Source organism: Cuculus canorus, chromosome 3, assembly GCF_017976375.1.
Source record: "Cuculus canorus isolate bCucCan1 chromosome 3, bCucCan1.pri, whole genome shotgun sequence".
Classification (NCBI taxonomy): Eukaryota; Metazoa; Chordata; class Aves; order Cuculiformes; family Cuculidae; genus Cuculus; species Cuculus canorus.
In genome coordinates, this window is record NC_071403.1 from 91,201,004 (window position 1) to 91,223,528 (window position 22,525).

Here is a 22,525-nt window from a genome sequence, read left to right on the forward strand (position 1 = left end):
AGCAGCACACTGGCTCTCCTGATGTTAACGTGGTCTCTCTCCGCTCTTTGCAGTTGGCACGGATGATGAAGACGGCCGATGCCTGCTAGATGTAAGCTGCGGCTTTTTTTTTTTTTTTTTTTTTTTTTTTTTTTCTGGTTTTGTGGGCGTGTTTTTCATCTGGTTTGGTGGGGTCCAAGGTCAGGCCGCATGCTGCTTTTCCCTCACTGTCCTGGTTCTGGCCCAGGGATGCCCTTCCTACGTCCTCGCTGCAGCACCTGAGCGAGTGAACTCAGCTCCTGCAGGGAATGGGTTGGGTTTCCGTGGAGGTTTTAGCCTTGTTTCCAGAAATTTTCACTTCCCATCCCTACAGCCCCTTCACCTTAAAGACTGAGGAGGCAAGGGATGCATCCTGAACTACTACGCTTGGTGACATTGACATGGGTTAGCACAAAAACCCCAAAGCTCTTAATCCATCTTGGGATGATTTCAACTAGCTCTGTCCCCAGCCCCCTCCCTCACTCCACCCTCCTTGTTTGATGTCTACCTCAGCTGCTGCCAAAGAGTGGCCTGTGTTCATTTAGGCTCTCCCAGGGATGCCAAGGTGCTTTCCCCTCTTGTGAACTCAGGTGCGGACTGCCCAAGGGCCCGCTCCTCTCTGAGGCAGCTCAGAATAGCTGTTGAGCAGTTGACTTGAAGCCCAATTCCCTCATGCCTGAGTTCAATGCCTTCTTTCTTCTTCCCTCTGATAATCTCCCAGCTGCATGCACTGGAGGAGTCCTCGGGAAAACCTCTGAGCACAGAGCCGAGTCGGCCCACCACCAACGTGGACCCTCGCCTTTTAGAAGATGAAGACGTGGGCTCACCATCCAGCAGCGGAGTGAACCTGAAGAACTCGCAGCAGCCCTGCAACATCCTCCAGCAGCCCGTGCACCAGGTCACCACAAAGCCCTTTGGTTCCAACACTGCTGTGACCACGCAGAACAAAGCCGCCCTGCAGCAGCAGAAGGTCCAGCAGAACCTCTCTGCCCTGACCAGCAAACCCGGGCAGAACGTGGTGCTGTTGGGCTTCCCCCAAGGGCTTCCAAGCGACACCTTCAAGCAGCCACTGCCACCACAGCAGCGAGCCCCCAGCAAGCCCAGGAGTGTCCACCTGCTGAGCCAGGGCAGCAGCAGCAGCAGCGCCACGCAGCACGTCGCGCAGGCCATGCTGCAGGGCCAGAAGCAGATCCTGCTCCCCGGGCAGCTGGCGGGTGCCTGCGCTGTGCAGATCCCCCAGCAGCTCTCGGCCCTGCAGACCAACATGGGGAGGCAGATCCCGAGCACCTCCCGCCCCAGCGGACAAGCCCACACCACAACCAGCCAAGGGCCGGGCGCACGGCTGAGCATCTACCAAGTCTTGCCAGCCCACATCCTCTCCAGCCAGCACGTCGCCGGGCAGCTGAACCTGTGCCACCTGCTCCCATCGCAGAGCACCCCTGGCACCGCTCACATCCTATGGGCTCCCATGCAGCTCCAGCCCAGCCAGGTGGGTCACCCCGCTATTTTCCAGGTGCCTGTTTTGCTGGGGGGCAGTTTGACCACGCAGAGCCAAGCCTCCGTGGCCGCTCCGATGGGCCAGACGGGGATGCAAGGGGTGATGCTGCCCAACCAGATGGCCCTGATCAACCTCTCCTGACTGCTCTCTCCCTCCCTGAGGGAGGGGCTGGAAGAAACAGACTCTAACACTAAACTGCAGCTCTTAATTTATTTTCATTTAGGGGGAGGAAGAGGAGCAGGGGATGAAGCTGAACTTGTTTTCATTTAACTGTGCGTTAGCTCTAGGCAAGACGTCTTTAAGAACCCGCTTTGCTTTCTTGAAGCACACAGGGTTCTTTCCTGTGGTTGAGATCCCAATGGAGCTCTGCAGGTGCCTCTTTCCCTCTCCCGCATCATCTCCCAGCCATGAGAGGGAGATGAGGGGCCAGGAACACCATTAGCCCCTTCCCTCCTCCTGCTTCCGTGCTGAACCAACGGTGTCAAAAAGCAACGGGTTTGGGGCACGTTTTCACCTTGCGGTGTTGTGCGTGATCCCGTGCAGGTTCCTCGAGGGATTCTCCTGCAGCAGAAGCAGCAGCCCCCCACCAGCCAGGCCCCCCTCCGCGCTCGGCACATGCAGTGCCACGGTCTCCTCCGGGATGGTCAGCAGGCAGGGACAGGCGGTGGCGGCCACGGCAACATCAGGGACCCCCATGCAGAGCCACGCGCCCACTGCTGCCCTCCCACCCTCCTCTGCAGGTTGGTCCCAGTGGCTCTGGCTCCAGCACAGTCAGGGAAATACACAGGAAAGGGATTTGGGGGGAGTTTTCCCTCTTTCCCCACTGCCCCCATTGACCTCCCCAGGCACCAGCTGTGCTGCTCTCCCCATTCCCTTACTCCCCCAATGTCCCCCAGGCTACTTTCTCGGATGTACCCACGTTATTCCCACACTTCCCCTAATGTCCCCACCAGTCACATTTTTGGGTCTCCCTGTTATTCTCCTCGGTACCCCTCAGGCCTTTATTAAGGCTCCCTCCCCTATTCCCACCCTCCCCTCAATGCCCCACCACACCCCTTTGGGGGAGCCCCCCTTATTCCCACACACTCCAATGACCTCCCAGGCAGCATCGATGCAGTAAGCCCCTTATTCTCACACTCTCCCCAGTGCCCACAGGCCCCCTTTCGGGGGATCCCCTTTATTCCCAGGCTTTGGGAGACCTCAGGTGCTGAAGCCGTGCTTTGTGTGCAGGAAAAAGGCGGTGGGATGCCACCTGTCAGCGCAGGGAGCCAGGACCAGGGCCATCCAAACGTGCTGCTCGGTCACGCCCAGGTGCTTTTGGTAACTCTCTGCTTTGCACTGAAACGTCCTGGGGGAATCCAGAACAGCGTTACTTAACCACAAACCCATCCGCTTTCTCTCTGGCAGGCATTTCCACCTCAGTTCCTGGGGACAGCAGAGCCTTCCCCAGCACTTCCACGCTGGTCTCTCCTGGGAAGGGGACTGCAGCCCAGGGGAGGTCAGGGACAGCTCATGCCAGACAGCAGCCAGTTCAGGTGAGGAACCTTCTCTCAGTGGTTCCTTTTTACTCCAAAGTTTCCCACCGGCAGCAGGAACAAATCTCTCTGCGTTCCCCTCCACTTTCTCCAAGGGGAAGAATTCATGTCCATGAACATTTTTTTCCTACTTTCAAGTGCTGTGAACCTCTAAAGGTGATACAAACTTAACCATTCCCAACAATGCGAATGAAACATTTTTGGACGGGAGGCTGCTTTGTTCCTCCTCTTTCTTGAAATCGGGGAGGTTTAACGCAAGAGCCTGGGTAGAGCCTTTCCCAGGAAGAGTGGGGACAACATGGTTTGACTGGTGACGGTCAGCGTTGGCACATAGAGAAATAAGGTTAAACCCAGCACCGTTCCCTCTCACCCCTGTGCTTTCTTCTCCCCCAGTACGACAGCGAACTCCATCCAAAGAAAGCCTCGACACTGCAGCCCGGCAAGGAAGCCTGGTGAGTGCCTCGGTGGGCGAGAAGTTCAAACCCATCAGAGAACGCCCTGTTGTTGTGGCTCCCTGCGTTCCTGTTGTGGATTGGGCTGAATCGGTGCCAGGGCAGTGCCCGTTTGGGGGTTCCCAGGTCGCTGCTGCTCTGCCTGCGGCCATGAAGCCATTTAACCTGGGGCACAACACAGGGTCCTAAACATCCAGGATGAGATTTCCTGCAGGATTCCTCCCTGACCCTTCATCCACGTGATGCCGTTCACGCTGGAAATGACAAGGTTTTTGTCTCAGCAGCCCTCGCCCATCAGTTCTCCCTCTTCTCCTCCCCTCCAGTTTCCTGGAGCAGCTGCACAAACACCAAGCCATGGTGCTGCACCCTGACTACCGGACCCCATTCCGCTCCTTGGACGACGCCGTGCAGCGGCTCCTGCCCTACCACATCTATCAGGGAACGCTGCCCTCCGACGAAGAGTGCAGGAAGGGTACGACCTCCCGGGAATGGCGCACGGCTCCGGGGCTGTGGAAACATGAGGAGAGGGGACCGAGCTTTAAGCAAAGTGGGATGATTAGCGCTAAAATCAAAGGAGCAGCTGTCCCTGCCTTCACTCCAGAAAAACACACCTCCCCAAGGCCGTGTATTTGGACTTTTCCAGCTGAGTTAAAGCATTGCTGCCCTGTCTGTATGTTTGGAGAAATCCTTACAACAGACCTTGGCGTATTCCTAATGATCACAGCAATGAAATCACCCTCAGCCCCTTTTTTCAGGTTCTTCCCGGGTGAGTCCAACTAAAAGAATCGACACTCTCCTTGTGACCCAAACTTTCTTTTCCCCTCTTGCTGGCAGTGGACGAGGAGTTTGAGGTGGTGTCTGCCCAGCTGCTAAAGCGCTCCCAAGCCATGCTGAACAAGTACCGCCTGCTGCTCCTGGAGGAATCCCAGGTGAGCCCAGCGTCCTGCTTTCCCCAGGGGTTGGAAGCGCAGGCATTTGTCCAAGACCGCCCGCTTTCCTGGGTGGAGTTTCCCTGTTGCCTGGGTGGGCTACAGCCACAGAGGAGCCAGTGGGGACTCAGCCCTGGGCTTTCTGCACGAACTGGGAAGCTTTCCTCTCCCTGCCGTTGGCTCCGACTGGTCTCCGCAAGCCCTCGGTGTTTCTATTGTCTTGAATTTGGCAAAAGGCAGCTCCTTGTGAACAGGGATGGGAATAATCTGGGAGAAGAAGGAACTCCAGCGTGTCATGGTGGCGATGTGTAACCGCAGCTGCTCTTCCTCCCTGTCCTTTTCTCCTCTCCCTCCTCCGCTCCGTTCCTCGCCAGCAGAGAGTCAGTCCTTCTGCGGAGATGGTGATGATCCACCGCATGTTTGTTCAGGAGGAAAGGATCAGGCTAGCGCTCGACAAGCAGTCGGTCAAGGAGAAATCAGGTGGGAGAGTGGCTATTGCCTTTGTTTCTCTGCTTTTTACTACCCTGCGCTTGGGGTTTCAGGTTTTCCACCTCCTCAGAGTCTGAGCGTGAGCTCTCCCTTCCCTGGGGTGCTTCAGCTGGGATGCTGTCAGCCTGTTCTGTGGCGGATCCAGTGGAAAAGCTGGGAGAAACCACAGGGAGCATTACCTGCAGCAGCCTGTGCTCTTCCCACTCCTCTGCATTAAAGATCTCAGTGGCCAAGGTCTTATTGAATGCAAAGCGCATGCAGCACTCAGGCTGCCGGCAAATCCCTGTTTATTCTTGGCTGCTCCAGAGGTTCTTTAGGAAGGCTTTGAGCTCACTTGCTGCCTCTTTTGCCCAAGCAGGATCATTCAGGACGAACACTGTGAGAAGTGGAAATTCCCACTGGGAAGAGAGGGGCTGAGAGGGGAAAGAGGGGGAGAAAACACACCCCAGTGAAGCAGGCACAACAGCACAAGAGATATTTTCTGATAAAATTATAATAATAAAGATTGGTAACTCTCTGCTTTGCACTGAAACGTCCTGGGGGAATCCAGAACAGCGTTACTTAACCACAAACCCATCCGCTTTCTCTCTGGCAGGCATTTCCACCTCAGTTCCTGGGGACAGCAGAGCCTTCCCCAGCACTTCCACGCTGGTCTCTCCTGGGAAGGGGACTGCAGCCCAGGGGAGGTCAGGGACAGCTCATGCCAGACAGCAGCCAGTTCAGGTGAGGAACCTTCTCTCAGTGGTTCCTTTTTACTCCAAAGTTTCCCACCGGCAGCAGGAACAAATCTCTCTGCGTTCCCCTCCACTTTCTCCAAGGGGAAGAATTCATGTCCATGAACATTTTTTTCCTACTTTCAAGTGCTGTGAACCTCTAAAGGTGATACAAACTTAACCATTCCCAACAATGCGAATGAAACATTTTTGGACGGGAGGCTGCTTTGTTCCTCCTCTTTCTTGAAATCGGGGAGGTTTAACGCAAGAGCCTGGGTAGAGCCTTTCCCAGGAAGAGTGGGGACAACATGGTTTGACTGGTGACGGTCAGCGTTGGCACATAGAGAAATAAGGTTAAACCCAGCACCGTTCCCTCTCACCCCTGTGCTTTCTTCTCCCCCAGTACGACAGCGAACTCCATCCAAAGAAAGCCTCGACACTGCAGCCCGGCAAGGAAGCCTGGTGAGTGCCTCGGTGGGCGAGAAGTTCAAACCCATCAGAGAACGCCCTGTTGTTGTGGCTCCCTGCGTTCCTGTTGTGGATTGGGCTGAATCGGTGCCAGGGCAGTGCCCGTTTGGGGGTTCCCAGGTCGCTGCTGCTCTGCCTGCGGCCATGAAGCCATTTAACCTGGGGCACAACACAGGGTCCTAAACATCCAGGATGAGATTTCCTGCAGGATTCCTCCCTGACCCTTCATCCACGTGATGCCGTTCACGCTGGAAATGACAAGGTTTTTGTCTCAGCAGCCCTCGCCCATCAGTTCTCCCTCTTCTCCTCCCCTCCAGTTTCCTGGAGCAGCTGCACAAACACCAAGCCATGGTGCTGCACCCTGACTACCGGACCCCATTCCGCTCCTTGGACGACGCCGTGCAGCGGCTCCTGCCCTACCACATCTATCAGGGAACGCTGCCCTCCGACGAAGAGTGCAGGAAGGGTACGACCTCCTGGGAATGGCGCACGGCTCCGGGGCTGTGGAAACATGAGGAGAGGGGACCGAGCTTTAAGCAAAGTGGGATGATTAGCGCTAAAATCAAAGGAGCAGCTGTCCCTGCCTTCACTCCAGAAAAACACACCTCCCCAAGGCCGTGTATTTGGACTTTTCCAGCTGAGTTAAAGCATTGCTGCCCTGTCTGTATGTTTGGAGAAATCCTTACAACAGACCTTGGCGTATTCCTAATGATCACAGCAATGAAATCACCCTCAGCCCCTTTTTTCAGGTTCTTCCCGGGTGAGTCCAACTAAAAGAATCGACACTCTCCTTGTGACCCAAACTTTCTTTTCCCCTCTTGCTGGCAGTGGACGAGGAGTTTGAGGTGGTGTCTGCCCAGCTGCTAAAGCGCTCCCAAGCCATGCTGAACAAGTACCGCCTGCTGCTCCTGGAGGAATCCCAGGTGAGCCCAGCGTCCTGCTTTCCCCAGGGGTTGGAAGCGCAGGCATTTGTCCAAGACCGCCCGCTTTCCTGGGTGGAGTTTCCGTGTTGCCTGGGTGGGCTACAGCCACAGAGGAGCCAGTGGGGACTCAGCCCTGGGCTTTCTGCACGAACTGGGAAGCTTTCCTCTCCCTGCCGTTGGCTCCGACTGGTCTCCGCAAGCCCTCGGTGTTTCTATTGTCTTGAATTTGGCAAAAGGCAGCTCCTTGTGAACAGGGATGGGAATAATCTGGGAGAAGAAGGAACTCCAGCGTGTCATGGTGGCGATGTGTAACCGCAGCTGCTCTTCCTCCCTGTCCTTTTCTCCTCTCCCTCCTTCGCTCCGTTCCTCGCCAGCAGAGAGTCAGTCCTTCTGCAGAGATGGTGATGATCCACCGCATGTTTGTTCAGGAGGAAAGGATCAGGCTAGCGCTCGACAAGCAGTCGGTCAAGGAGAAATCAGGTGGGAGAGTGGCTATTGCCTTTGTTTCTCTGCTTTTTACTACCCTGCGCTTGGGGTTTCAGGTTTTCCACCTCCTCAGAGTCTGAGCGTGAGCTCTCCCTTCCCTGGGGATGCTTCAGCTGGGATGCTGTCAAGCCTGTTCTGTGGCGGATCCAGTGGAAAAGCTGGGAGAAACCACAGGGAGCATTACCTGCAGCAGCCTGTGCTCTTCCCACTCCTCTGCATTAAAGATCTCAGTGGCCAAGGTCTTATTGAATGCAAAGCGCATGCAGCACTCAGGCTGCCGGCAAATCCCTGTTTATTCTTGGCTGCTCCAGAGGTTCTTTAGGAAGGCTTTGAGCTCACTTGCTGCCTCTTTTGCCCAAGCAGGATCATTCAGGACGAACACTGTGAGAAGTGGAAATTCCCACTGGGAAGAGAGGGGCTGAGAGGGGAAAGAGGGGGAGAAAAACACACCCCAGTGAAGCAGGCACAATCAGCATAGAGATATTTTCTGATAAAATTATAATAATAAAGATTTCTTCTATTTAAAAGACTAATCCAATGAGCGGGCAGCGTTCTCTGCTGGCGCTGACACCTGCCTTGACGTTTCCCTTGCAGAGGAAGATGTCTCAGTGCTCTCCCCATCGCACAGCCTCTCCTCCTTGGCATCCCTGGCCTCCAGCTCCAGTGCGGCACCAGCTCCCGACAGCCTGAAGGTGCCCCCAGCGCAGGCAGTGCCTCCCACTCCCTCCCCCAAGCTGGAGATCAAGCCCAGTGGGAGCTCCCCCTCCGTCACCTGCACCAAGACTTCCCCTTTGCTGGACGAAGACGCGGACACCTTGCCCTCCGGGAACAAATCCCCCAGCCAAGCCTGCGGAGCACCCAGTCAGATCGGCCTCAAGCTGAAGATCAAGCAGAGGGCTGGGCTATGGCAAGTGGTGCACAACACCGCTCTGGGAGTGGCCAGGGACCAGGATCCTGATCCAGGAGCGGGCCTGGGGGCTCAGGGACACAACGAGGAAGCGGGATCCGAACCTGCGACTGGGGCCGACGGCCAGGGAGGCGACACGGCACTTTTGGGAGGAACCCCTGGGATCACAGAGAAAGAATCTATGGGATTGGGGCAGGGATAGAATGACTGTATTTCTTTTAAAAATAGGGCAGTGTAGTAAATTAAGGTATCTTCACTTCTGAAGGAGTTCAGAACTTTCGTGTATTTTACAAAAGCCAAGATGAAATATTTAAAGGTAACTGTGCAACTGAAGTATGAATTGGAATTCATAATTCTTTGTCCAAGCATAAATCCACGTGCCTACATTGGACGGGTTAAAATTAGATGCCTTCATTGAATAGAATGCCCTAACTGTTGAGAGACAAATAACAAATCAAATACTTTTGTGTGATGGACAAAGTCATTTGGGTTTCATGCTTGCTTCAGACTGTTTCAATAAAATTGAAGGGATTACCCATTAAAAACATATGATTGCTATCCAAAAGGTTTTGTCATTGCATGAAGCTTTTTTTGTCCTACCTGCTCAATAAAACAGTTAGAGACACCACAGTTTTGATGGCTATTTGGGGTTTTATTTTCGGAATCTTAGCAGGGATAAGCAATCCAAAAGCCGCTGGCACGTTTATGAATTTAACTGAAGAGAAATAACAAGGCTCTGTTTGCCTGATGTGCTTAACCAACATCGAGGTCTGCTCCACCTCCTTTCTTGTGTGATTTCCCTATGAAGCACTGTCTACCTGTACCGGCTCAGAATTCCTCCGGTTCCTGATGCACAGAAGATGCATCTGGATTGGGTCAGGAGGAGGGCAGTCTGCCTTGACAGTTTCCAGTTACGGAGACACTGTCCTAGTACCAAAGCCCACCACTTGGGGACTTCCCATGCAGTCAGAATTCAACCGAGAACTGACAGCAGCGGATTCTGAGTTTGGTAATGAAGAAAAACAAAACACCTCTTTAGAATTTACTTTTTAACCTCATTGGAACCATGGCTGATACAAAGTCTTAATTCATTACAGGAAAGGGCCTATCTTTGTCTGCACCCTCACTTTTCTTCATTTGTAACCAAGATTAGCACAACGGACTCTCAACCCTTCTGGGGGTTTGTATCTTTCTTTAGGAGCACCCTTAGCTGGACGGCACTCAGCCCTGCCCCTGAACCAGCGAGAGAAGGTAACTATTTTTAATAAAGGCTTTGTGTTTGGCACAAGGTGACAAAAGGAGATCAAATCTGTCCTGTGATAATGAACTCCAGGGAAAAAACACTGAAAATCTCAGCGCTGCGTCTGAAGCTATCAAATTATTCTCTTGACCTCCCCAAGCCAGGAGCAGCCCCTGTGAGAAAACAAGCCGAGAGTTACCCAGCCCCGTGGCTAAGAGTCACACTGTGGCCTCCACAGGGGCGTTTTCCCTGTTGAAAAAGCTGCAATATTTAGAAATTTGTGCCTCCTCCTCCACGCACAGCTTAAACAAACCCCACTTCTAGGGGCTGTTTTCTTTGGCTGTAGGAAGAAAAAGCATCTAACATCACCTACATTGTATACAACGGGAGTCTGGAAATAAAGCCTGCTGTCGGAGGCACTCCAAGTTACTCAGCCCTCTCCCCTAGTAGGGACTATTTTAGAGAGTGTTTCTCCAGACACTGTTCTTTCTCCGCAAATAACATCCCGGAGGCACTGTGATCTGTGCTGAACAGACACCTCTTCTTCTGGAATCCCCTCCATTCGCAGTGCTTCTCTGTCTCTAACGCAAGGGCAGACAGTGCTGGAGCCAGCCCCAACGGAGCCGAGCCCAACCAGCCCAAAGCTCCCACCCATGCCAAACCTCCACCCCTGCCCAAAGCGCGCCCCCTGCCCAAAGTCCCCCCGGCCAAAGCCCCAGCTCAAGCCTCAGTTCGAGCCTCGGCCCAAAGCTCCCCCGGCTCTAGCCTCAGATCCAGCCTTAGCCCAAAGCTCCCCTAGCTCGAGCCTCTAGTTCTTGCCTCACACCTAGACTCGGCCCAAATTTCCCCCTGACCAAAGCTCCCCCGGCACAAAGCTGCCTCTGCCCAAACCTCCTCCGGCTCTAGCCTCAGCTCTAGCCTCGCCCCAAAGCTCCCCCGGCCCAAAGCTCCCTCAGCTCCCCCCTCCCAAGCTCGCCCAGCCCCAGCTTTAGCACCCCCACCCGCACCTGCCGCCCCCCCCGGCCCGCCCCGCTGTCGGTGCTCACTCGCCCACCGCATCCCGCGCTGTCCCGGGGCCGCAGCGCTGCCCGCGCGCGGCTCCCGGCCATGGGGCAGCGCCGTCCCAGGGCGCGGGGCAGCGGCGCTGCCGCGCATGCGCACAGCCCACAGCTCCGCGGCTCCACCAGCCTCGCGGGCCGGGGGGGGAGCCTGGCGGAGGGGTGAAGTGCGACGGGGCGGGGGGGCCGAGGGCGCTGCCGCCCGCCCTGCACCCCTCTTTCCCCGCTAGAGCTCTGGCAAGTCCATTTAGTTGCCTGATGTACGCACCCAAAATAGAGAGAGGCTGGCTGCCTGCCTGCCAGTTATAACTTTAGTTGGTACCATACTGATGAAAGAAGTAGTTACTGTTCCAAAAACCGGAATATTCTGATTGAAGCTGCACGGAAGTTTCATTTAAGTAATCGTATTCTTTGTAAGTTAGACAGAATGCCCCGCTGACAGCAGGGTTTCTTTCAGACGGTGTTTCTCCAGACACTGTTGGTTCTCTGCAGATGATAACATCTCGCAGGCAGTGAGATCTGTGCTGAACGGGTGTCTCTTCTTCTGGAATCCCCTCCGTTTGCGGTGTCTCCCTGTCTCGAATACAAGGGTGGGCAGGGCCGGAGCCAGCCCCGACTGAGCAGGAGTTTTGATTGTTGTCAAGTTTAAAATAACGTTAAAATTAGACCTTGGAAAGTAATAGAATATGCCCAAGATTTCTGGGAATGTTTATCCCATGCCTGGAAGTGAGAAATCCATTCTGTCCCCAGCTCTGTCTCCCGGCACACGCTGGATGGAGATCGCTCCTCGTGTTGCCCAGCCCTGATAAAGGGCGCTTGCGTTCTAAAACTCAAGGGCAGGGAAGCTCAAAGAACATCAAACCCAGTGCCCGGTGCAGGAGTCCATCAGAGTACCCCGTGCTCCCGCCCTGCCATCAGTCCTCGCCTTCCAGGGGTGGGGAATGTGGGGAGACTGGTGCTTCCATTCCTGGAACATTCAGGCAGTTCACTCTGTGCTGGCATCGTGTGCAGGAGAACACGGAAATCAGGGAACGAGCTGGAGCTGTAGTTTCCAGAGCTGGGTGCAGAGCAAAGGGATGATGTGAAGGTGGACCCAGGGCAGTAAGTTTATAACCAGGGACGGAGCCTCTCGCCCATGGCTTTCTTTGTTTCTTCTGTGCCTCCCCAAACTACTTGCATTGATAATAAGCCATCGCTTGGTGTGGCCGTGGTTACTGATAAGTCTAAAACAGAAACGGTCTTGGAGATGCAGAGCAGCAAAGGAAAAGCCCGGCTTCCCTGAGTAACGGGAACCTGATGAGGATGGGTTTGACTTCAGCGTTGGGATTTTAAGCAGCTCGACACCTGGCAAAGAGGAGATCCAGAGCACTCAACTCCTTGGGCTACTGCAAAGCTTTCCAATCTGGTTTTGAACACTTCAGACCTTGGCCATCCAAAGGGAGGAGGGGTTCGAGCAGGTGTCAACTTTCCCAGCTGTGAGCCCGCAGTGGGGATGCCTCACTTCTTGTCCCAATCCTGACAGCCGGGGCTGAAATCATCCTGACCGTGGCATCCAAGGCACCTGACACTCAGTGCCTGTACCACATTAATTTTGCTCTTCTCCCTTCCTCCTAGACGGACTTCCTAATTTAGCTGGATGAGGTCTCCATGCCCCGGAGGCCCAGGGTGTGCATCCAGGGAGAGGAAGGGGCACCGCTCGCCCTCCCGGATCTGGGATGCCATGCCGGGACTGGAGGCCACGCTCTCCTCCGAGCTAGTGCCCTGGAACTCCCCGTGGAGGGCATCTTGTGAGCAGGCGGCATGTGCTGGACCAAGGGTGCTGGGAGAACTGGGAGGGCTGGGGTAGGGGGGCAGTGGCTGTTGAGGGTCCCTCATTTGCATGGCCCCGCCCCTCGGGCTTTGCAGTGTTGGGGTCCCGGTGGCAGTTGGGCACCGGGCTCAGCACAGGCAGCAGCTCCTGGTGGAACTCCTCGCGCCGGCGTGAATCCTGCCGTGGCTGGGATCCAAGAGAGGTGAGATAGAACCTGCCCGTCTCCCCACACCCCTCACGGGTTCCCTGTCCCTCGTCCAGTGACCGGTGCCCTTGCTCCTAGGGAGTGCAGCAGCTCTCGGAGGTGACTCTGTCCTGTCTGGGGTGACAGGAGCCCTTTCAGAGGGGAGAGAGAGGTAAATTCTGGGGGCCGGGCCAAATGGGACGGAGCAGAGATGGGCTGTGGTTCAGCTGGCCTCAGCTGTGCAGCTGCCATGGAGCTGCAGTCGTCTGCCCTGCACAAGGGGACCGGGCCCCGCTTTGCTTTAGAAGAGGCAGAAGGAATAAAACCAGTGACTGCAGGGCGCTCTGCCTGACCCAAGCTCTGAGCCTTTCCTGCAGGATCGGGTCAACGGAGCTGGAACTCGCTGGTTCTGCTGACTGACTCTCTGTTGCCCCAAAACGGGAGCGGGGCTGGCTCGGGCGTGGGTGTCCATGTTAGAGACATCCATGTGCAGTCAGGTGAAACCCACCCTGCTCTCCCGTGTTCCTCACCAGGCCTCGCACATCGCTGCTGAGAGCCCTTGGTGAAGCCACGGGCGCTCTCTGTCTCTGTTATTTCTCTTTCTTTTGTTTAACAGAAGGAAAGTCAGCCTCGGCCATTCAGTCGTGGAAGAAAGTTTGTGCGTGAAGATCTCCTGGAAGATCCAAGCGCGGGCGAAATCGATGCCTCTTCCTCTCCTGTTCCCCTAAGGAGCTCAGGCACCCTCTGCTCGCCCTGTGTCTGAGCACCGCTGCCCAAGGCACCCAGCGATGCACAGGGAGATTCTGTATCTCCCCCTGCACCGTGGAGTTTGTTGGTCAGCAGGAATGAAGTCCTTTGAGGACCTGAGCTGACCGAAGTGCCCTGAAGGGAAAAGGGCGCTCTGTAACTTCCCAGAGGAAATATTGGAATAGAAGCAAATATATAGAAATCGTTTGAGCAGAAGCTGCCTAAAAATCAGCTAAAAATTCTTAGCTTAGCACTATTGTTTTAGTTTGGAGTTTTGTGTATTTTAGATGGAGAGTTTGAATTTAAACAACTTTACTTTAGTCTGTGGGGGAAACGCGTTCCAAGAGCCAGGAAGTTCTTTAGAGTGAGAAGAAGCAAAGTAGCAGCTCCAAAGAGGGTTTTATGTTGACAGGTCTTTGTAATTTTGAACTCAAATCTACAAGTCCCTGTAAATTTAAAGTGGCCAAAAAAAAAAGAGGGGTTGGGCATTGCTCTCAAGACGTGTGTCTCCTTCTGTGCAGACGTCTCTCCGGCTGCAGCCAGCGCCCAGACATCCCAGCGCAAATGGAGGAGCCAAAGAAGAAGTTAGCAAGGGCCAAAGGAGAAAAAGGCAAGTAAAAGGCCAAGGGCTGTGGGTTGACGCCCCTCTGAGGACATTGTCATCATCATCATCAGTGGGACTTGGGAGGAAAAGCAAAGCATGGTGTTTGGGATGGAGGGAGCGAGGAGCAGCACACTGGCTCTCCTGATGTTAACGTGGTCTCTCTCCGCTCTTTGCAGTTGGCACGGATGATGAAGACGGCCGATGCCTGCTAGATGTAAGCTGCGGCTTTTTTTTTTTTTTTTTTTTTTTTTTGTCTGGTTTTGTGGGCGTGTTTTTCATCTGGTTTGGTGGGGTCCAAGGTCAGGCCGCATGCTGCTTTTCCCTCACTGTCCTGGTTCTGGCCCAGGGATGCCCTTCCTACGTCCTCGCTGCAGCACCTGAGCGAGTGAACTCAGCTCCTGCAGGGAATGGGTTGGGTTTCCGTGGAGGTTTTAGCCTTGTTTCCAGAAATTTTCACTTCCCATCCCTACAGCCCCTTCACCTTAAAGACTGAGGAGGCAAGGGATGCATCCTGAACTACTACGCTTGGTGACATTGACATGGGTTAGCACAAAAACCCCAAAGCTCTTAATCCATCTTGGGATGATTTCAACTAGCTCTGTCCCCAGCCCCCTCCCTCACTCCACCCTCCTTGTTTGACGTCTACCTCAGCTGCTGCCAAAGAGTGGCCTGTGTTCATTTAGGCTCTCCCAGGGATGCCAAGGTGCTTTCCCCTCTTGTGAACTCAGGTGCGGACTGCCCAAGGGCCCGCTCCTCTCTGAGGCAGCTCAGAATAGCTGTTGAGCAGTTGACTTGAAGCCCAATTCCCTCATGCCTGAGTTCAATGCCTTCTTTCTTCTTCCCTCTGATAATCTCCCAGCTGCATGCACTGGAGGAGTCCTCGGGAAAACCTCTGAGCACAGAGCCGAGTCGGCCCACCACCAACGTGGACCCTCGCCTTTTAGAAGATGAAGACCTGGGCTCACCATCCAGCAGCGGAGTGAACCTGAAGAACTCGCAGCAGCCCTGCAACATCCTCCAGCAGCCCGTGCACCAGGTCACCACAAAGCCCTTTGGTTCCAACACTGCTGTGACCACGCAGAACAAAGCCGCCCTGCAGCAGCAGAAGGTCCAGCAGAACCTCTCTGCCCTGACCAGCAAACCCGGGCAGAACGTGGTGCTGTTGGGCTTCCCCCAAGGGCTTCCAAGCGACACCTTCAAGCAGCCACTGCCACCACAGCAGCGAGCCCCCAGCAAGCCCAGGAGTGTCCACCTGCTGAGCCAGGGCAGCAGCAGCAGCAGCGCCACGCAGCACGTCGCGCAGGCCATGCTGCAGGGCCAGAAGCAGATCCTGCTCCCCGGGCAGCTGGCGGGTGCCTGCGCTGTGCAGATCCCCCAGCAGCTCTCGGCCCTGCAGACCAACATGGGGAGGCAGATCCCGAGCACCTCCCGCCCCAGCGGACAAGCCCACACCACAACCAGCCAAGGGCCGGGCGCACGGCTGAGCATCTACCAAGTCTTGCCAGCCCACATCCTCTCCAGCCAGCACGTCGCCGGGCAGCTGAACCTGTGCCACCTGCTCCCATCGCAGAGCACCCCTGGCACCGCTCACATCCTATGGGCTCCCATGCAGCTCCAGCCCAGCCAGGTGGGTCACCCCGCTATTTTCCAGGTGCCTGTTTTGCTGGGGGGCAGTTTGACCACGCAGAGCCAAGCCTCCGTGGCCGCTCCGATGGGCCAGACGGGGATGCAAGGGGTGATGCTGCCCAACCAGATGGCCCTGATCAACCTCTCCTGACTGCTCTCTCCCTCCCTGAGGGAGGGGCTGGAAGAAACAGACTCTAACACTAAACTGCAGCTCTTAATTTATTTTCATTTAGGGGGAGGAAGAGGAGCAGGGGATGAAGCTGAACTTGTTTTCATTTAACTGTGTGTTAGCTCTAGGCAAGACGTCTTTAAGAACCCGCTTTGCTTTCTTGAAGCACACAGGGTTCTTTCCTGTGGTTGAGATCCCAATGGAGCTCTGCAGGTGCCTCTTTCCCTCTCCCGCATCATCTCCCAGCCATGAGAGGGAGATGAGGGGCCAGGAACACCATTAGCCCCTTCCCTCCTCCTGCTTCCGTGCTGAACCAACGGTGTCAAAAAGCAACGGGTTTGGGGCACGTTTTCACCTTGCGGTGTTGTGCGTGATCCCGTGCAGGTTCCTCGAGGGATTCTCCTGCAGCAGAAGCAGCAGCCCCCCACCAGCCAGGCCCCCTCCGCGCTCGGCACATGCAGTGCCACGGTATCCTCCGGGATGGTCAGCAGGCAGGGACAGGCGGTGGCGGCCACGGCAACATCAGGGACCCCCATGCAGAGCCACGCGCCCACTGCTGCCCTCCCACCCTCCTCTGCAGGTTGGTCCCAGTGGCTCTGGCTCCAGCACAGTCAGGGAAATACACAGGAAAGGGATTTGGGGGGAGTTTTCCCTCTTTCCCCACTGCCCCCATTGACCTCCCCAGGCACCAGCTGTGCTGCTCTCCCCATTCCCTTACTCCCCCAATGTCCCCCAGGCTACTTTCTCGGATGTACCCACGTTATTCCCACACTTCCCCTAATGTCCCCACCAGTCACATTTTTGGGTCTCCCTGTTATTCTCCTCGGTACCCCTCAGGCCTTTATTAAGGCTCCCTCCCCTATTCCCACCCTCCCCTCAATGCCCCACCACACCCCTTTGGGGGAGCCCCCCTTATTCCCACACACTCCAATGACCTCCCAGGCAGCATCGATGCAGTAAGCCCCTTATTCTCACACTCTCCCCAGTGCCCACAGGCCCCCTTTCGGGGGATCCCCTTTATTCCCAGGCTTTGGGAGACCTCAGGTGCTGAAGCCGTGCTTTGTGTGCAGGAAAAAGGCGGTGGGATGCCACCTGTCAGCGCAGGGAGCCAGGACCAGGGCCATCCAAACGTGCTGCTCGGTCACGCCCAGGTGCTTTTGGTAACTCTCTGCTTTGCACTGAAACGTCCTGGGGGAATCCAGAACAGCGTTACTTAACCACAAACCCATCCGCTTTCTCTCTGGCAGGCATTTCCACCTCAGTTCCTGGGGACAGCAGAGCCTTCCCCAGCACTTCCACGCTGGTCTCTCCTGGGAAGGGGACTGCAGCCCAGGGGAGGTCAGGGACAGCTCATGCCAGACAGCAGCCAGTTCAGGTGAGGAACCTTCTCTCAGTGGTTCCTTTTTACTCCAAAGTTTCCCACCGGCAGCAGGAACAAATCTCTCTGCGTTCCCCTCCACTTTCTCCAAGGGGAAGAATTCATGTCCATGAACATTTTTTTCCTACTTTCAAGTGCTGTGAACCTCTAAAGGTGATACAAACTTAACCATTCCCAACAATGCGAATGAAACATTTTTGGACGGGAGGCTGCTTTGTTCCTCCTCTTTCTTGAAATCGGGGAGGTTTAACGCAAGAGCCTGGGTAGAGCCTTTCCCAGGAAGAGTGGGGACAACATGGTTTGACTGGTGACGGTCAGCGTTGGCACATAGAGAAATAAGGTTAAACCCAGCACCGTTCCCTCTCACCCCTGTGCTTTCTTCTCCCCCAGTACGACAGCGAACTCCATCCAAAGAAAGCCTCGACACTGCAGCCCGGCAAGGAAGCCTGGTGAGTGCCTCGGTGGGCGAGAAGTTCAAACCCATCAGAGAACGCCCTGTTGTTGTGGCTCCCTGCGTTCCTGTTGTGGATTGGGCTGAATCGGTGCCAGGGCAGTGCCCGTTTGGGGGTTCCCAGGTCGCTGCTGCTCTGCCTGCGGCCATGAAGCCATTTAACCTGGGGCACAACACAGGGTCCTAAACATCCAGGATGAGATTTCCTGCAGGATTCCTCCCTGACCCTTCATCCACGTGATGCCGTTCACGCTGGAAATGACAAGGTTTTTGTCTCAGCAGCCCTCGCCCATCAGTTCTCCCTCTTCTCCTCCCCTCCAGTTTCCTGGAGCAGCTGCACAAACACCAAGCCATGGTGCTGCACCCTGACTACCGGACCCCATTCCGCTCCTTGGACGACGCCGTGCAGCGGCTCCTGCCCTACCACATCTATCAGGGAACGCTGCCCTCCGACGAAGAGTGCAGGAAGGGTACGACCTCCCGGGAATGGCGCACGGCTCCGGGGCTGTGGAAACATGAGGAGAGGGGACCGAGCTTTAAGCAAAGTGGGATGATTAGCGCTAAAATCAAAGGAGCAGCTGTCCCTGCCTTCACTCCAGAAAAACACACCTCCCCAAGGCCGTGTATTTGGACTTTTCCAGCTGAGTTAAAGCATTGCTGCCCTGTCTGTATGTTTGGAGAAATCCTTACAACAGACCTTGGCGTATTCCTAATGATCACAGCAATGAAATCACCCTCAGCCCCTTTTTTCAGGTTCTTCCCGGGTGAGTCCAACTAAAAGAATCGACACTCTCCTTGTGACCCAAACTTTCTTTTCCCCTCTTGCTGGCAGTGGACGAGGAGTTTGAGGTGGTGTCTGCCCAGCTGCTAAAGCGCTCCCAAGCCATGCTGAACAAGTACCGCCTGCTGCTCCTGGAGGAATCCCAGGTGAGCCCAGCGTCCTGCTTTCCCCAGGGGTTGGAAGCGCAGGCATTTGTCCAAGACCGCCCGCTTTCCTGGGTGGAGTTTCCCTGTTGCCTGGGTGGGCTACAGCCACAGAGGAGCCAGTGGGGACTCAGCCCTGGGCTTTCTGCACGAACTGGGAAGCTTTCCTCTCCCTGCCGTTGGCTCCGACTGGTCTCCGCAAGCCCTCGGTGTTTCTATTGTCTTGAATTTGGCAAAAGGCAGCTCCTTGTAAACAGGGATGGGAATAATCTGGGAGAAGAAGGAACTCCAGCGTGTCACAGTGGCGATGTGTAACCGCAGCTGCTCTTCCTCCCTGTCCTTTTCTCCTCTCCCTCCTCCGCTCCGTTCCTCGCCAGCAGAGAGTCAGTCCTTCTGCGGAGATGGTGATGATCCACCGCATGTTTGTTCAGGAGGAAAGGATCAGGCTAGCGCTCGACAAGCAGTCGGTCAAGGAGAAATCAGGTGGGAGAGTGGCTATTGCCTTTGTTTCTCTGCTTTTTACTACCCTGCGCTTGGGGTTTCAGGTTTTCCACCTCCTCAGAGTCTGAGCGTGAGCTCTCCCTTCCCTGGGGTGCTTCAGCTGGGATGCTGTCAGCCTGTTCTGTGGCGGATCCAGTGGAAAAGCTGGGAGAAACCACAGGGAGCATTACCTGCAGCAGCCTGTGCTCTTCCCACTCCTCTGCATTAAAGATCTCAGTGGCCAAGGTCTTATTGAATGCAAAGCGCATGCAGCACTCAGGCTGCCGGCAAATCCCTGTTTATTCTTGGCTGCTCCAGAGGTTCTTTAGGAAGGCTTTGAGCTCACTTGCTGCCTCTTTTGCCCAAGCAGGATCATTCAGGACGAACACTGTGAGAAGTGGAAACTTCCACTGGGAAGAGGGGCAGAGAGGGGAAAGAGGGGGAAAAAACACACCCCAGTGAAGCAGGCACATCAGCATGATAGATATTTTCTGATAAAATTATAATAATAAAGATTTCTTCTATTTAAAAGACTAATCCAATGAGCGGGCAGCATTCTCTGCTGGCGCTGACACCTGCCTTGACGTTTCCCTTGCAGAGGAAGATGTCTCAGTGCTCTCCCCATCGCACAGCCTCTCCTCCTTGGCATCCCTGGCCTCCAGCTCCAGTGCGGCACCAGCTCCCGACAGCCTGAAGGTGCCCCCAGCGCAGGCAGTGCCTCCCACTCCCTCCCCCAAGCTGGAGATCAAGCCCAGTGGGAGCTCCCCCTCCGTCACCTGCACCAAGACTCCCCCTTTGCTGGACGAAGACGCGGACACCTTGCCCTCCGGGAACAAATCCCCCAGCCAAGCCTGCGGAGCACCCAGTCAGATCGGCCTCAAGCTGAAGATCAAGCAGAGGGCTGGGCTATGGCAAGTGGTGCACAACACCGCTCTGGGAGTGGCCAGGGACCAGGATCCTGATCCAGGAGCGGGCCTGGGGGCTCAGGGACACAACGAGGAAGCGGGATCCGAACCTGCGACTGGGGCCGACGGCCAGGGAGGCGACACGGCACTTTTGGGAGGAACCCCTGGGATCACAGAGAAAGAATCTATGGGATTGGGGCAGGGATAGAATGACTGTATTTCTTTTAAAAATAAGGCAGTGTAGTAAATTAAGGTATCTTCACTTCTGAAGGAGTTCAGAACTTTCGTGTATTTTACAAAAGCCAAGATGAAATATTTAAAGGTAACTGTGCAACTGAAGTATGAATTGGAATTCATAATTCTTTGTCCAAGCATAAATCCACGTGCCTACATTGGACGGGTTAAAATTAGATGCCTTCATTGAATAGAATGCCCTAACTGTTGAGAGACAAATAACAAATCAAATACTTTTGTGTGATGGACAAAGTCATTTGGGTTTCATGCTTGCTTCAGACTGTTTCAATAAAATTGAAGGGATTACCCATTAAAAACATATGATTGCTATCCAAAAGGTTTTGTCATTGCATGAAGCTTTTTTTGTCCTACCTGCTCAATAAAACAGTTAGAGACACCACAGTTTTGATGGCTATTTGGGGTTTTATTTTCGGAATCTTAGCAGGGATAAGCAATCCAAAAGCCGCTGGCACGTTTATGAATTTAACTGAAGAGAAATAACAAGGCTCTGTTTGCCTGATGTGCTTAACCAACATCGAGGTCTGCTCCACCTCCTTTCTTGTGTGATTTCCCTATGAAGCACTGTCTACCTGTACCGGCTCAGAATTCCTCCGGTTCCTGATGCACAGAAGATGCATCTGGATTGGGTCAGGAGGAGGGCAGTCTGCCTTGACAGTTTCCAGTTACGGAGACACTGTCCTAGTACCAAAGCCCACCACTTGGGGACTTCCCATGCAGTCAGAATTCAACCGAGAACTGACAGCAGCGGATTCTGAGTTTGGTAATGAAGAAAAACAAAACACCTCTTTAGAATTTACTTTTTAACCTCATTGGAACCATGGCTGATACAAAGTCTTAATTCATTACAGGAAAGGGCCTATCTTTGTCTGCACCCTCACTTTTCTTCATTTGTAACCAAGATTAGCACAACGGACTCTCAACCCTTCTGGGGGTTTGTATCTTTCTTTAGGAGAACCCTTAGCTGGACGGCACTCAGACCTGCCCCTGAACCAGCGAGAGAAGGTAACTATTTTTAATAAAGGCTTTGTGTTTGGCACAAGGTGACAAAAGGAGATCAAATCTGTCCTGTGATAATGAACTCCAGGGAAAAAACACTGAAAATCTCAGCGCTGCGTCTGCAGCCATCAAATTATTCTCTTGACCTCCCCAAGCCAGGAGCAGCCCCTGTGAGAAAACAAGCCGAGAGTTACCCAGCCCCGTGGCTAAGAGTCACACTGTGGCCTCCACAGGGGCGTTTTCCCTGTTGAAAAAGCTGCAATATTTAGAAATTTGTGCCTCCTCCTCCACGCACAGCTTAAACAAACCCCACTTCTAGGGGCTGTTTTCTTTGGCTGTAGGAAGAAAAAGCATCTAACATCACCTACATTGTATACAACGGGAGTCTGGAAATAAAGCCTGCTGTCGGAGGCACTCCAAGTTACTCAGCCCTCTCCCCTAGTAGGGACTATTTTAGAGAGTGTTTCTCCAGACACTGTTCTTTCTCCGCAAATAACATCCCGGAGGCACTGTGATCTGTGCTGAACAGACACCTCTTCTTCTGGAATCCCCTCCATTCGCAGTGCTTCTCTGTCTCTAACGCAAGGGCAGACAGTGCTGGAGCCAGCCCCAACGGAGCCGAGCCCAACCAGCCCAAAGCTCCCACCCATGCCAAACCTCCACCCCTGCCCAAAGCGCGCCCCCTGCCCAAAGTCCCCCCGGCCAAAGCCCCAGCTCAAGCCTCAGTTCGAGCCTCGGCCCAAAGCTCCCCCGGCTCTAGCCTCAGATCCAGCCTTAGCCCAAAGCTCCCCTAGCTCGAGCCTCTAGTTCTTGCCTCACACCTAGACTCGGCCCAAATTTCCCCCTGACCAAAGCTCCCCCGGCACAAAGCTGCCTCTGCCCAAACCTCCTCCGGCTCTAGCCTCAGCTCTAGCCTCGCCCCAAAGCTCCCCCGGCCCAAAGCTCCCTCAGCTCCCCCCTCCCAAGCTCGCCCAGCCCCAGCTTTAGCACCCCCACCCGCACCTGCCGCCCCCCCCGGCCCGCCCCGCTGTCGGTGCTCACTCGCCCACCGCATCCCGCGCTGTCCCGGGGCCGCAGCGCTGCCCGCGCGCGGCTCCCGGCCATGGGGCAGCGCCGTCCCAGGGCGCGGGGCAGCGGCGCTGCCGCGCATGCGCACAGCCCACAGCTCCGCGGCTCCACCAGCCTCGCGGGCCGGGGGGGGAGCCTGGCGGAGGGGTGAAGTGCGACGGGGCGGGGGGGCCGAGGGCGCTGCCGCCCGCCCTGCACCCCTCTTTCCCCGC

At 55.1% G+C, this 22,525-nt stretch overlaps 3 protein-coding genes across 5 annotated transcripts; all 3 read left to right on the top strand.

The window, feature by feature from the left end:
- The first annotated feature begins 703 nt into the window (after positions 1 to 703).
- Positions 704 to 10,882, top strand: LOC128851683 (BRD4-interacting chromatin-remodeling complex-associated protein-like). Its single transcript, XM_054062348.1, has 12 exons — positions 704 to 1,615; positions 2,060 to 2,256; positions 2,704 to 2,836; positions 3,445 to 3,503; positions 3,827 to 3,975; positions 4,338 to 4,432; positions 5,426 to 5,644; positions 6,038 to 6,096; positions 6,420 to 6,568; positions 6,931 to 7,119; positions 8,106 to 8,418; positions 10,630 to 10,882. The coding sequence occupies exons 1-12, from the start codon at positions 704 to 706 to the stop codon at positions 10,880 to 10,882; spliced, it is 2,727 nt and encodes a 908-aa protein (XP_053918323.1).
- LOC128851742 (BRD4-interacting chromatin-remodeling complex-associated protein-like) lies at positions 2,142 to 5,328 on the top strand. 3 transcript variants are annotated; one of them, XM_054062873.1, is made up of 6 exons: positions 2,142 to 2,256; positions 2,747 to 3,051; positions 3,445 to 3,503; positions 3,827 to 3,975; positions 4,338 to 4,432; positions 4,810 to 5,328. In XM_054062873.1, the coding sequence occupies exons 1-6, from the start codon at positions 2,157 to 2,159 to the stop codon at positions 4,996 to 4,998; spliced, it is 897 nt and encodes a 298-aa protein (XP_053918848.1). In that variant the 5' UTR covers positions 2,142 to 2,156; the 3' UTR covers positions 4,999 to 5,328. The 3 variants fall into 3 exon arrangements, with proteins under 3 accessions (XP_053918848.1, XP_053918847.1, XP_053918846.1); XM_054062872.1 differs by having other exon boundaries at positions 2,747 to 2,827; positions 2,924 to 3,051; positions 4,338 to 4,951; XM_054062871.1 differs by having other exon boundaries at positions 4,338 to 4,951.
- Positions 10,883 to 12,436: 1,554 nt separating the features above from the next.
- Positions 12,437 to 21,179, top strand: LOC128851684 (BRD4-interacting chromatin-remodeling complex-associated protein-like). The gene is made up of 11 exons (XM_054062349.1): positions 12,437 to 12,558; positions 13,979 to 14,067; positions 14,238 to 14,275; positions 14,921 to 15,688; positions 16,241 to 16,436; positions 16,927 to 17,231; positions 17,625 to 17,683; positions 18,007 to 18,155; positions 18,518 to 18,612; positions 18,990 to 19,092; positions 19,688 to 21,179. Exons 1-11 carry the CDS (start codon positions 12,437 to 12,439, stop codon positions 20,200 to 20,202), a joined length of 2,439 nt encoding a protein of 812 aa, XP_053918324.1. The 3' UTR covers positions 20,203 to 21,179.
- The last annotated feature ends 1,346 nt before the right edge of the window (positions 21,180 to 22,525 follow it).